The 13,956-nt window shown below is 52.3% G+C and overlaps 1 protein-coding gene across 4 annotated transcripts in view; it reads left to right on the top strand.

Moving 5' to 3' along the window:
* Window positions 1-13,839, top strand: part of PHGDH (phosphoglycerate dehydrogenase) — a 28,673-nt gene extending 14,834 nt beyond the window's left edge. For all 4 annotated transcript variants that reach the window (XM_084757559.1, XM_084757557.1, XM_084757560.1 and 1 more), the window contains 7 exons: window positions 5,136-5,268; window positions 5,684-5,832; window positions 6,657-6,809; window positions 10,271-10,403; window positions 11,383-11,513; window positions 12,520-12,757; window positions 13,539-13,839. In XM_084757559.1, coding sequence (XP_084613685.1) covers window positions 5,136-5,268; window positions 5,684-5,832; window positions 6,657-6,809; window positions 10,271-10,403; window positions 11,383-11,513; window positions 12,520-12,757; window positions 13,539-13,693 — 1,092 coding nt within the window. In that variant the 3' untranslated portion in view covers window positions 13,694-13,839. The remainder of the gene's footprint in view (window positions 1-5,135; window positions 5,269-5,683; window positions 5,833-6,656; window positions 6,810-10,270; window positions 10,404-11,382; window positions 11,514-12,519; window positions 12,758-13,538) is intronic.
* Window positions 13,840-13,956: the final 117 nt, after the last annotated feature.

The following is a 13,956-nucleotide window of genomic DNA, read 5'->3' as shown; positions in this document are numbered from 1 at the left end:
CTAGTTAAAGGGATTAGTGTACAGTTCAAAGAGGGACCTTGCCGGCTGGAGGAAGCCTCAGAGTTCTGCCTTAACCACTATTCTCACCATAGCTCGGACCATGCAGCACCTGCAGGTTCCAGAGAGCAAGGGGAGGAAGTCAGAATTAGGCCCGGTGTGGTGGAGCGCGTTTGCCATTCGGGAAACCCAGGAAGCATTAAGAATTCAATGCTAGCCTGGCAGTGGTGGCACACGCCTTTAATCCCAGCACTCGGGATGCAGAGGCAGGCAGATCACTGTGAGTTCAAGGCCAGCCTGGTCTACAAAGTGAGTCCAGCACAGCCAAGATAACTCAGAGAAACCTTGTCTTGAAAAAACAAAACAAAAAACAAACAAACAAACAAATGCGGATCACTGTGAGTTCAAGGCCAGCCTGGTCTACAAAGTGAGTTCAGCACAGCCAAGATAACACAGAGAAACCTTGTCTCAAAAAAACAAAACAAAACAAACAAACAAAAAAAGAACTCAGTGCTAGCCTGAGCTGCGTACTGAGATCCTGCCTCGAGTATACAGAAGAGTTAAGCCCTAGAAGATGCAGAAAGGCTGGGCATCCCAACAGGAAGTTCAGCTAGAATATATCTCAGTGTCTGCATGGGGCGTGTAAAAAGCAACTAGACAAGTTTGGGCGAACAAATGAATAGCGGCTAGCAGTGTTGTGTCCGGTGGAAAAGGCAACATGACTTTAGCAGCATTAGAGAGGAACAGGTTCCAGAACAAGGGAGACAGACCCGCGTGCAGCCTGCGGTGACCTGAGTCATCAGGCCTTACACTCTGTTGTTACCTGGAACATTGCCTCCGCGTGTTGAGAAATGACAGCCGTAGTTACTGACTCAACTTGTTTATGCTAGCATGTCCCTTAGGACATGTAGCCAGGCCCAGGCCAGCTCAGAGAGCAGCCGTATGCCTCCTTGCAGGAGCCCATCGGCATCTCCCAGCCATCCATGTCTTTGTGGTCAGCATTGTGGTGAATCTTCGCTCAGCAGCTGAGGGTCTGGCTGTCACTTGTCTTTCCTGGCCAGTCTCTGTTTCCTAAAGTCTACTGCTCAGTTGCCATGGTCACAGGAGCATGCAAGGCCCAGCAAGGTTATATACAGGCTTAAGACAGTAACACCAGGGTTGTGAGAGGTCACTCAGGGTGTCCCGGCTTCCAGGGTCACCACTGTTTCCACTCATGGCTTACATTAAGTCCCTAAGCGGCCGCTGCTCAGCCACAAAAGTGACAGTCACTTTCCAGTGCAGGTAGTTCTTACCTCAGGAAAAAGAATATATATTAGTGCATGTGAGCGTGCATGCGTCGGGTATGTGCTTAAGTTACAGCACACCCTGTGGAAGTTGGTTCTGTCCCTCTACCGTGTGGGATCAAACTCAGGTGGTCTGCAGCAGTGGTGAGCACCATTAGCCACCAAACCATTTCACTGTTTCACTTAGACACACACACACACACACACACACACACACACACACACACACACCTAGAGTTCCTAACTACCCTGGAACAGTGACCTTCATACCTCCCACAGCCCCAGTGACACAAGTAGGAGTGAAGGGGGTATTCACCAAGGTTCAGGAAAGCTGCCATGGGATATGGGGGTGGCGGGTATCAGTGAGAGCTGGGGGTGGACATTGGGCCGTCACCTAAACAGCTTTGAGGTGATTGATAGTTTTTGTGAAGTTTGTGTGTAAAATCTGTTGCAGTGGCAGGAAGAGTTCTGATGCTCAAAGCACAGAGAGAGGAAGGTGTATCCAGACCAGCTCTGCCTTGGAGCCCCGTGAATGTCAGGGCCTCATTGGCCTCCTGTTAACACCAGCAAGGTGATGCTGGGACCATGGCGGAAACATCGTGTCTCGGTTGCTTTTCTGCTTTTCTACTGCTCCTATAAAACACCATAGCCAAAAGCAAGTTGGGAAGGAAAGAGTTGATTCCGTCCAGAGAAGACAGGGCAGAAACCTGGAAGTAGGAACTGATGTGTGGGCAGCGCAGGAGGGCTGCTTATAGACGTGCTCAGGCTGTGTTCTTATACCACCAGCCAGGACCGCCTGTCACCTGCCCTCGGTGAACTGGCCTCTCCCATGTCAGTCATTAGTATCCCACAGACTTCCTAAGGGCCATGCTATGGAGGGTTTTTTGTTTTGGTTTGGTTCTGGTTGGTTGGGGTTTTTTTTTTTTTCAATTAAGATGCCCTCTTTCCATCCAGATGTGTCCAGGTTTGTGTCAAGTTGACAAAAACAAAATCAAGCCGGGCGGTGGTGGTGCACGCTTTTAATCCCAGCACTTGGGAGGCAGAGGCAGGCGGATCGCTGTGAGTTCGAGGCCAGCCTGGTCTACAAAGTGAGTCTAGGACAGCCAAGGCTACACAGAGAGACCCTGTCTCGAAAAACCAAAAAAAAACAAAACAAAAAAAAAAAACAAAATCAAAAACAAAACAACCAGCACACTTCCCGGCTTAGGTACACTAAGACATCTGAGCCTTTTCAGCCTTTCCAGGACATATGGGAACCAGGCAGGCATGTGTTGCATGGGCCTGATGTTATTCTCTCCGCTTTCACCAGCACCTAATGTGAGCACCCAGCACATTTCAGCTCCTTTACGCCCTAGTTAGTGCTAGTGAAAAAGCCAAGAGCACAGCTCCTCCCAGCCAGATTCATTCCTGGCAGGCGCCTGCAGATAAGTGAGATAGCACCTCCCAGAGGAAGAAGCTGAGCCTGTGTGCCCTCTGTTCTGTGGGCAGGGCCTGCCCCCAACCCCAGGCACCTGCCTCCGTAGCAGGGACAGTGGGCCTGGTATTCGGCCCTGAGCTCTGCCTTGGTCCCTGAGGGTGGAAAAGACCGCAGTGAGCTCCCCTGAGTCACGTGTGGCTTTTTGCTCTCTGGTGTTCTTGCCCAGTCCTCACTGCACCCGAGAAGACAGAGACCTCTGGATTAGAGATGAACAGGGCCATTGTTCCAGTCTGCTTTGGCACCCGCAGACAAAGGGGGATTGTGAGGATGGGGCCAGGGACTCTGACTCTCCCCCTGAGCAGTTCCTGCTGTACAGAAATGAGCAGGCTCCATCTGGGGGTGGTGATAATGTCTGGATAGGCCCTCCGAACCCACAAGCCCATGGTGCTCTGTGCTTTAGTCCTTACAGGGCCACCAGAGGCAGTGTCTTTCCTCTGGCCTTCACTGGTGGCTGGGGTGGGGGAAGGGAACTCCTTGGCTTTGCTTATGAACAATGCTAATGATGGGAAATGTGGCCTGCAAGTGCTAACTTATTCGTAACCATTACCGGCTTTTTTTTCTTCTTCTTCTCCTAAAACTCTTGTGTGTGAAAAAAGAAGTGTTTGTATTCTTGTAAGGCGGAATTTTTAGCCCCCTAGTTTCAAGTGGTTCCCTCATGCAGTAGCGCACAGGAAAAGGGGTGGCACCGCTCGTGAGGCCTCACTTCCTCCTGGGTTTTGCTTACACACTGAGTCTACTACGAACATATCTTTGAAGGGCGGAGGGGACTTTCTTTTGAAATACTTGTACCTTAGTGTGAGCAGGAAGTAGATGAAGGCATCTCGTGTTGGAGTCTTCACCCATCTAGAAATGCCTGACAGGTGGCTGCCAGCAGCTGAGGAAGGACTCCTGGCTCCAGCCACACCCACCTCAGCGGATTGACAAGGACATGAGGGCCTAAGTGCCTGTGCCTCTTTCTCCATCGTCAGAATCACAGACAAATGCTGAGCTCTGGAGGGAGGCCTGGGAAAGCCTCCTGGGCAGATGAGGCAGAGTGCTTAGGTCTTTGTTACTATAAACCCCACATGCCTGCTTCCTGAATCTGCCCAGGGGACAATGTAATTGAGGACATGGCTCTTGGGACTTGAATGGCCCTTACTTGAGACTGTCTCTGGTGCAAGGTTTTCATCTCATTCCACTTTGCTCTCTCCCAAGGAGTGTGCATGCGTGTGTGTGTGTGTGTGTGTGTGTGTGTGTGTGTGTGTGTACACATATGTCTCATGGTTTCTCTACTGCCTCTCATGGCTCACAGTCAGGCGTCATTGTCCCTTTTGGACAGTGCTGCCCTCCTATTATCCGCATGCTAACCTGGCCCCTCTTATCCCACCTTTCTATCGGGTAGGAGGGCAGGCACTAGTAGGACAGGCCCCATGGCCTGAGTATGCAGCTTTCCGCTCTATGGCAGCTGAGTGACCACTGCCTTGGTTTCTCCCTACCAACACTGGGAAATAATGGTGCCTAACCCATCATGTATGAGGAAAATGAAAGCCACACAGCCAGGCCTGGGTGCAAAGGTCTGTGATCCTAGCGCTTCAGAGGCTGAGGCAGGAGGATTTCGTAGTAGGGCAAACTTGGGCTTTAAAAAAAAAAAAAAAAGCACGGGGCACAGTAAATGTTACATTGCATTGCATTGCTGTTACCAGCATTGCCTTGATCAGGTGTGAGCATCTGCACTGTCTCCCACCCATGTTTTCATGACAACCCTGAACCAGCGTCATGAGGCTGACATGCCCCGATTAAAGCAATTGCCATTGGCCACCGGTACTTCAGTGTGAGCTGAGACTCCCAAGTGCTCTGCATGCTGTGTAGTCTAGGTTATTTCAAAGCCAGGGACATTTTAATCCTCAGTAAATCAAATTCAAAGAGAGGGGCTCTTCTCCCCGAGGACATGTCAGCCCTAGTGTCTCACCCTTGTTTCTGACGGCGTGTCTTGGTGTCTTTTCTGATGCTCTCTGCCCCACGGATGTTATCCTCTCTCACTTCTCACTCACAGCCCTCACCAGCCTGTCTTCCCTTTCCTAGGATGTCAGGGGCGTCATGTTCTCCACATGGCTGCCCTCCTGTCCCAGGCCTTCCGAGCTCCTGAATCTGCTGGGGCTGGAGCTTGGTGACAGGCAGCCTTTCCTTTGCTCTGGCTGTGCTCCCATCTGCTTCTGTATGCCTCCTTCTGTTGGCCTATAAGAGGCAGGAGAGTACCCCTAAGTGTGCTGTACCGTCCGAGAATTACCCTAGAGGACTCAGTTAGGCTTAGCCTGGCGCCAGCTACCTACCAGTGATGGGGTCACTCATAAGAACAATACTGGTACTAAAGTTACCTCTTCCTTCTCGCTTCTGACCAGACTGTGGGCTATGACCCCATCATTTCTCCAGAAGTCTCAGCTTCCTTTGGTGTTCAGCAGCTGCCCCTGGAGGAGATCTGGCCTGTCTGTGATTTCATCACCGTCCACACACCCCTCCTGCCCTCCACCACAGGTAGGCTCTCGGCTTGGCGTGCGTTTTCTGCAGGCAGCATCGAGCAGGTGCAGAGAGGGATGTGCTGAGCACGGTGACACATTGTCACACGTCCTTGTCTCACATGGAGGAGGGGAGAGCTAGGTGGGAAAGCATGGGCATCTGAATGAAGTGCACACATGTCCAGCTGGCCTCCCGTGTGGAGGCGTCACGGAACCCTGCAGGGCTTTTGATTCTTGGACCCACTCAAAGCGCCCTCATAATCTAAGACTTGCTGAGTCTAACCCCAACACTGCACAGTGCATGTAGGAAGACAGAGGTGAGGAAGAGGTAATTATCCAGGAGAAAGAGGCCTCCTCAGAGAGGTGGCGTGAGGGACCCATGCTAAATGAGGTGGTCAGGAGCTATCACAGTAGGCAACATCTCTTTCTTCCAGGCTTGCTGAATGACGGCACCTTTGCCCGGTGCAAGAAGGGTGTGCGAGTAGTGAACTGTGCTCGAGGAGGCATTGTGGATGAGGGTGCCCTGCTCCGCGCCCTGCAGTCTGGCCAGTGTGCTGGTGCCGCGCTGGATGTGTTCACAGAAGTAAGTGCTGGCAGCCGCTGGACCTTAGGTCAGAGGGGGAAAGTGAGGAGTGGAGAGGCCACGGGCAAGAAACTGTGGCATCTTCCAGGACAGTAGCTCACTGTCTCGGGCATGGAGGAAGCTGTGCTGCCAAGGACACACCTGTGATTTTGAGCAGATCTTTCTGTTAGGACCTATTCCTGGTCAGGCTGTTGCCATGTTAATAACTTGGGGAAGACAGAGGCAAATTGACAAGACTAGGCATTCTGGACATGGAAACTGGGAGTTGGCATGTCATTTGACTTAGTCAGCCCTATGGCCAAGGGGATGGCCTGCCTGGTAGCCATTAGCATTCCTCTTCCTTTCCTGGGGAGGGTCAGAAGCCAGTGATGACGAGAATATTCTCCCGTAGTCCCCAGAGTGTACTCCTCCCCCAGCGTGTTCGAAGACTCAGCCTCGACAAACAGAGCTCAGAGGACTTGTGTCTACCAAATCTTGTTATTTCAACATCAGGGTCCCTCGGTGTGGCCGGGGGTTGGGGGTGGATGTGGGGGAGAGCACAGGCCTTGGTTGTAGCTGTGAAGCTGTGTTAAGTCACCAGCCCTCTCTGAACCCCCACAGCATTCGGGCACCCCCAGGCCAGGGTGCATAGTGTTCTGGTTTGCGCTTCGGACTGTGTAGGACCATCTTCCTAATAGCGCAGCAGCATCTTCTGCCATCGGTATCTTAGCACATCTGCTGTTAGGAGGCCGGGACGCCTAACAGTTCTCAAAATTCACTGGGAACAACAGCAGAGGGTACAGAGCCATTCCCAGGACCAATTTAGCACTTATCTCTCTGGGCAGGAGCCACCACGGGACCGGGCCTTAGTGGACCACGAGAATGTCATCAGCTGCCCCCACCTAGGCGCCAGTACCAAGGAGGCCCAGAGCCGCTGTGGGGAGGAAATCGCAGTCCAGTTTGTGGACATGGTGAAGGGGAAATCCCTCACAGGGGTTGTAAGTATCTCTCCATGGGACTGGGGCCTTGGGTCCGGGAAGAGAGAAACAGCAGCTAGGGGTGGACAGGCCCAGGCCTGGGAACTGCAGAGTTGGAGCCTGCACTCATGTTGGCCAGGAGTAACTCTCCTATAGTCTTGATAGCTAAGACCTTGGAACTGAAAGTCTGGTTCTGAGCTGTCAGATTGTAGCCTTGCTGGAGAGATTGTGCCCCTTCCCAGGGCCAGCCACCAGAAAAAGGCTCCTTTGTTGTCCACATGCCTTGGGAATGAGGAGGTGTTGCTAGGGTGACGGAGCAAGGCAGAGTGTGTGATGGGGTAGGGGGTGGTGCTAGGGTGACAGAGCAAGGCAGAGTGTGTGGTGGGGTAGGGGGTGGTGCTAGGGTGACAGAGCAAGGCAGTGTGTGTAATGGGGTAGGGGGTGGTGCTAAGCATTCTTCGCATCATGTCCTTGGTCAGAACTTATCTTGCTTTCTGTGTGGACCTTCCCTCTTAGTTGGCCCCCTTGCTTAGTCTGGTGAGGACCAGATCTCAATATCTCTCTCTGTCTCTCTGTCTCTCCCTCTCCCTCTCCCTCTCCCTCTCCCTCTCCCTCTCCCCCCCCTCTCTCTTACACACACACACACACCCTGGCCCCAGCCCTTAGGGGATAGGGGACACAGAACATGGAGAACAGAGCTCTTTCTGGGGGCAGGCTCTTCACTACCTCCTTTACCAACACTTTCTGGGCCTATGCAGCTATACCTCAAATTTTTGCTGTGTGTGTGTGTGTGTGTGTGTGTGTGTGTGTTGTGGCAGGGTCTCATTATATAGTCCTGGCTGGCTTCAAACTCATATCCCTCTGCCTCCTGAGTGCTAGGGTGCTAGGGTTAAAGATGTACACAGCCACACTCCACATTCTTTTTTTTGGTTTTGATTTTGTTTTTCGAGACAGAATTTCTCTGTGTATCCCTGACTGTCCTGGATTTACTCTGTAGACCAGGCTGGCCTCAAACTCACAGGGATCTGCCTGCCTCATGCCTCCCAAGTGCTGGGATTGTCCACATTCTTTTTAAAAAAATTTTTCGATGTATACAATGTTGTGCCTGCATGTACACCTGCAGGCCAGAAGAGGGCATCAGATCACATTATAGATGGTCATGAGCCACCATGTGGTTGCTGGGAATTGAACTCAGAATCTCTGGAAGAGCAGCCAGTGCTCTTACCTCTGAGCCATCTCTCCAGCCCCCTCGCTTCCCCCTTCTTATAAACCATAATGGGCTTATTGTCTTGTTAGAGCTGAGTTCTAACCCCTCTGAGGACAGAGAGGGCTGACTTAAGTTTCTCTGCAGCTTATGTGTGTGTGTGAGAGGGCGATTGCCTTTCTAGCTGACCCACAGCCTGGAGACTGTCACTGGTCGGCTCAGAATAATGCTAGGAAAGACAGTTTCACTCAGCGCTCCTTCCTCTAGTTAGACGGCTCAGTTCTCTGTCTTGAGACAGTCAGGATGCTGTTAGGTCTGTGGTGATGAGGGGGCTTCTTGAAGGACAGTTGTGTGAGGGTGTGCAGAGTCTGCAGTTACTAGATGGCATTGACCTGTCTGTCCTCTCTCTCCTCTGCACACTGTGCTGGCTCCTTGAGGCCAGAGCACGTTTTTTTCTGCCCATCTGGTCACCCGATGAGCCTCTGAGCAGGTGACCTTGACTGGGGTCCAAGCTGAGTTGTCTGACCAAAGAACGGAAGGCTGAACAAAGCTGCCCGTCACGCCTGGTGCCCTGCTAATGAGTGCGCCACACACACATGCTTCAGGGCAACCTGATGTAGCTTGACCCAGATGTAACCACCTGTGTGGTAAGATCCCGTGACGTTCTGATGCAAGCTCCGTGGAGCACAAAGACAGAACGTTGCCATCTCAGAGAGGGCGTGAAACCTGTTAGCCACAGCGAGCACCAGCAAACCAAACTATCCACCCCCAAGCTACTGACGGTCCTTGGGAAGAGAAGACAAGTTTTTATTACAAGAGGAAATTTCTCCCTAGTTCCTCCTGCATCCGCTGATGAGCATTAGGACCGGTCTGAGGCACCAGAGACACCTGACTTCACCCTGGTGTCGTCTTTCCTATTGGTTTCTTAAGGCTGACCACTGCCCCTCCTATTTCACACACCATGAGTCTGCAAGCACCATCCCTAGGCTGGGCTTTGTGAGCTCCACAGAGTGGACAGGAGTGAGTGTGACCTCTGCTTTGAGGCTTCATGGCTGAGCACATCTGCTCTGTCTGCGTCCACCTCCTAGTCCTCTGCTTTTCCTTCCTTTGTTTCCTGGAACTTCTTAAAGCAACACTGACGCCTCTTGACAATAAGAATAGAAGTGTTGTATTTTTTCTCACCTCATAGCTGCTTATTTGACTTTCTTTTTTTTTTTTTTTTTCATCAAAACCGGTTTTTGTTTGTTTGCCAGTAGGGTGGGGAGGTGGCTTGTGTTTAGAGTCAGGGTTTTACCCTGTAGCTGCACTGCCCCTGGAACTGAGGGGGGCCTCTTTCCTGCCTTGGCCTCCCTACTGCTTGAAATTCCAGGCATGAGCCTCCATGCCCAGATATAAAGCCCAGATTTCTCATTAAATCCTTCTTTAGATGGATTCTTTCTAACTGGGAGCCGGAGTGTCTGCAGCCACAAAAAGGAATTTTACTTCAGAACAAGGAAGCTCTGTTCTTAGAGGTCCCTCGGAGGGGGAGAGAGGTACATGCCATGAGACTCTATACTTTGGATGTCTAGGGCCATTCCAATTGGCTCCCAGCATGCCTCAGTACACTTGGGATAGGTGGATGCTTGAAACATAACATAGGTTCATCAGAGCTGCCTGAATCTCTATAAGTTATGGCAACCAGGCATAGTTTTCAGTGACAAAGGGGAGCAGTCACTTAAAATAATCAAAATAGAAAATAAAACGAGCCGGGTACAGTGGCTCTCTCTTCTATAACCCTAGCACCTAGCAGTTAGCTAAGCCTGGAGTTCAGCCAGACTAGGCAACTATAGAGCAAGACTCTGTCTTAAAACAGAAATTTAAAAAAAAAAAGGCAATTTATATCACTACCCCCAAGAAGAGCCACTCTGTCTCACCACTGTCTGTAACTCTATGTTTTTCTGACGTGTCCAGACTGCTCTCCATCACACAAGAAGCCAATCTCCCACACAGGGGGCCAGAACCAGTGCTGCTCAATGAAGGAAGCAAGGCCTCTTACAAACCCTGCTCTGGCCATACGGTGTGGTGGAGGCCTTCTGTGTCCCCACAAGCTCTGCAGCTCTCCTCACCTATAGGGACGTCATTGTCCCTGCTTGATGGTTGGTGGACATTGTCACCCAGCACCTGAGTTGCCTCTCTATGCCAAGCTGGCTCCTGGCCACGTAGCATTGATTCAGTTGCTCATCCGAGCACGTGCTCTCTTACTTCTTTTCAACCTCACCCCGCTCCCCTCTTCCTGCAGGTAAATGCCCAGGCCCTGACCAGTGCTTTCTCCCCACACACCAAGCCTTGGATTGGTCTGGCAGAAGCATTGGGCACACTAATGCATGCCTGGGCTGGCTCCCCTAAAGGGACCGTCCAGGTGGTGACACAAGGTGAGCCTAGGTCTGGCCAGGCGGCATGAGCTAGGGGCACTGCCTGGAAACGGTGGGTGGGGGCCAGGGGTCGGGGGGGTGGGTAGGGGATGGGGGTCGGGGGTGGAGGGGGGTGGACTCATCTCTCCTGGATGTGTCCAGTGCTCATTGCACATTGAGTGGCAGACTCGAGGGACTTGAATGCTGCTCTGAGTATAGCTCTCCCACTACAGAAGTGGACAAGGTGTGTGAGCTCCCTGGGAAAACGTATTTAATTTTCCCAGCTCATGTTTATGCAGTGTTTTTAGGGTAGACATGTTTCCTGTGCAAGAGACCAGAGAGTTTCATGTAAAAGACATTGGAATCTGTAGAGAATCTATACTAGCCAGCAAAACTGTATGGGTCTGGGGTTCTGACCTTTGGCTGTGTGTTGGCAACCCTGCCACCTTGGTAGTGGGTCCACCAGTCTACAGGTGGGGTTGGGTGGCTCCCTTTGCCCTGTTTGGTACCTGATACTTGGGGAGAGACTGAAATCGGGCAGGGCAGGTAAACCTCAAACACTGGGGTTACCAGAGACAGGCAGAGCCAGGGGATGCCATGCCCACTGCCCAGAGGACCCAGGCCCTGAGCAGGGAACTGCCTGTGTGGTTACTGTGGTAGCTCGCATCTGAGCACTTGCAAGCATCTTGAATTACAGCCACTTGTGGGAGCACACAGTTTTTCAAGTTTCTTTTGGGAAGTCAGGCAGGCCATGGTGTATGGTTGCATTGGTCTGGGTTTGGGGTGGGGGCAGTGAGTTTCTCAAATTGGTTAAAGCATTCTGAGCTTGGATCCAGATGTGTCCCCAGCTGGCTTTCAGCACACTGCAGGAGTTACAGTGCCCAGCGCAGCTAACATTCCCAGGGCACCAAGAGCCTTGTACGAGGGGCAGGTGCCTGTGTGGCCCTGCCCCCTCCTCTGGCACCTACTGAGCCTTAGGGCAACTCCCTGTGTCCCCCAGGAACATCTCTGAAGAACGCCGGGACCTGCCTGAGCCCTGCAGTCATCGTCGGCCTTCTGAGAGAAGCATCGAAGCAGGCAGATGTGAACTTGGTGAATGCTAAGCTACTGGTGAAAGAAGCCGGCCTCAATGTGCGCACCCTCTTTACTCAGTCCTGCTCTGCTACCCCCCTTTTATAATTTGTTTTATTTTTTTATTTTATTTATTTTTTGGAGACTTTCTCATAACCTAGGTTGTCCTTGAACTCATGATCCTTCTGTTTCTACCTCCCAAATGATAGGATTATAGGCGTGTGCCACCAGGCCCTAGGATTATAGGCGTGTGCCACCAGGCCCTAGGATTATAGGCATGTGCCACCAGGCCCCACTCCACCCCACATTTTAGAAACCTGTTCACAGTTTCACTCATTGGGTTGGCTTCTTGCCATCCACCCTGCCTACTTGCGGGAGTTAGCCTTTTTCTTCACCTGTGAAGAGACAGCATCTCAGAGTGGGCTCATACTCACAGAAGTTCCGTGTGTAAAGATGCATCAGTGCTCTGAGGAGGAGGTGTAAGGCACCTCCTTTTCACAACTGAAGAAAAATGACTGCACAGGACTGCATCTGAGGGGCTGGGAGATGCTTGCTAATGCCAGGGCCACACTCCTCCGCCACCCTCAGCTTCCCTTTGCGGCTTCTGCTCTCATTCCCCTTTGTTTCAGCCAGTTCAAGCTGGATGAAGCCACAAGAACAGAGCTCTCCCCCTACTGTCCCCCTTCCTCCTTTCCTGCATCCTAGTCAGGCCGTGGTCTAAGACTGGAACAGAAAGGACCAGGCTGGTCAGCTACCCAATGCTCAGTCCTCGTCAGCCTTGCTTTTCTCTTCCCACCCTTCCTGGCCAGCCAGGCAGACCCCTGCTCCTCCCTTTATGGGGCATAGTGACTTCTGAGAAGCTAATATTCAGGGACATAAGGCTCACTCCATTTTTCCCTATCTTCAAATTACTGGTCCAGGCTAGGTCTCTCTCTCTCTCTCTCTCTCTCTCTCTCTCTCTCTCACACACACACACACACACACACACACACACACACACACACACACACGGGTGATTACATAGAAAGGACAGGAGAGAGTTTAACTGCCTGTCTTCTCTCTGCAGGTCACCACCTCCCACAGCCCTGTGGTCTCAGGGGACCAGGGCAGTGGGGAGTGCCTCCTGACTGTGGCCCTGGCAGGTGCCCCCTACCAAGCCGTGGGCTTGGTCCAGGGCACCACACCAATGTTGCAGGTGCTCAATGGAGCTGTCTTCAGGCCAGAGGTGCCCCTCCGCAGGGGCCAGCCTCTGCTCATGTTCCGGGCTCAGCCCTGCAACCCTGTAATGCTGCCCACTATGATTGGTGAGGAAGCCTTTGTGGGGAGGGGGAACAGGGGGAGAGGGTACTGGTGCTGGCCAGGCTCCTGATGCAGAGACGGGGTCAGGGGTGTGTGTGGGGGGGGTCTTCCCTGGAATTGGGCCCCAGGGAGATGTTACTTTGGGCCTTTCTCTGTGCCTCAGGGCATGTCTATATGTACCTCACAGAGGGTCTTACAGAACTTTCCACAGCATGAGGAACAGCTCATAGGGGGAACGGACTTATCTGTCTGAGGTCACAGCAATATGGGCAGAGTGCCAGTTATCCCCAGCCATGGCACAGTCTGCCATGTTCCCGGGAGCTTACTTAATGGCCTGTTCCCTCTACAGGCCCTGGTGGCCATCCTAGCAGTAGCAGTGTGTGTCAGAGCACCCCTTCTGAGGTGTGTCCTCCATCTCTGGGACCTGGGCTGCTGAGGGTTCTGGGGTTTGTCTAGGTTTAACAGAGGATGTATCCCCAGACCCTGAGTAGGGGGTGGGGTGGGGATCTTATTTCATCATCTTTGCCACTGCCCAGAGAGGGAGGCTCTTTGCTTTTCTTATTATCTTCCTTGCTATTGGTCCAGCTCCCTCTGCCTCACCTGATGTTCAAGCACTGCTGAAAAGAATCTGGAGCAGAGGACAAGTCACCTGCCCTGCCACTGCAGCTCCTTAATATGGAGACCCGCCCCCTCCCTCCACTGTGCAGCTTTGGTCACAGAAGCAAGGCTTCTCGATCCTTCTTTCGAGTGCTGTACTAACCAGGGCTTTCCCTTTTTCCCTCCCAGGCCTCCTGGCAGAGGCAGGTGTGCAGCTGCTTTCCTACCAAACCTCCAAGGTGTCTGAAGGAGAGACCTGGCACGTCATGGGCCTCTCCTCCCTGCTGCCCAACCTGGACACATGGAAGCAGCACGTGTCTGAGGCCTTTCAGTTCTGCTTCTGACCCTGGGACTCAATAGCCCCAGCCCCTCCGAGGGCTCTTCTGAAGAAACGCACTCACTGTGGTCTCTATGGAGAGGCCTACTACATTTCTGGGGCAGAACCTGAGCATCTGCCTGAAATAAAGTCTAGCAAAGCGTCTTAACTCTCCATGGGTGTCTGTGCGGTCATTATCCAGAAAAGCCAGCAGAGGGCACCCTCGGTCTGCCTCTGGAGGCAACTGACCGGTAGGCTATGTGGAGGAAGGTTATCCAGAGGCACTTTCAC

The sequence above is a fragment of the Acomys minous genome, assembly GCF_964271855.1.
Source record: "Acomys minous genome assembly, chromosome: 14".
Lineage (NCBI taxonomy): Eukaryota > Metazoa > Chordata > Mammalia > Rodentia > Muridae > Acomys > Acomys minous.
Note: the sequence above shows the minus strand (reverse complement) of the source record. Positions and strands in the feature narration are given on the sequence as shown.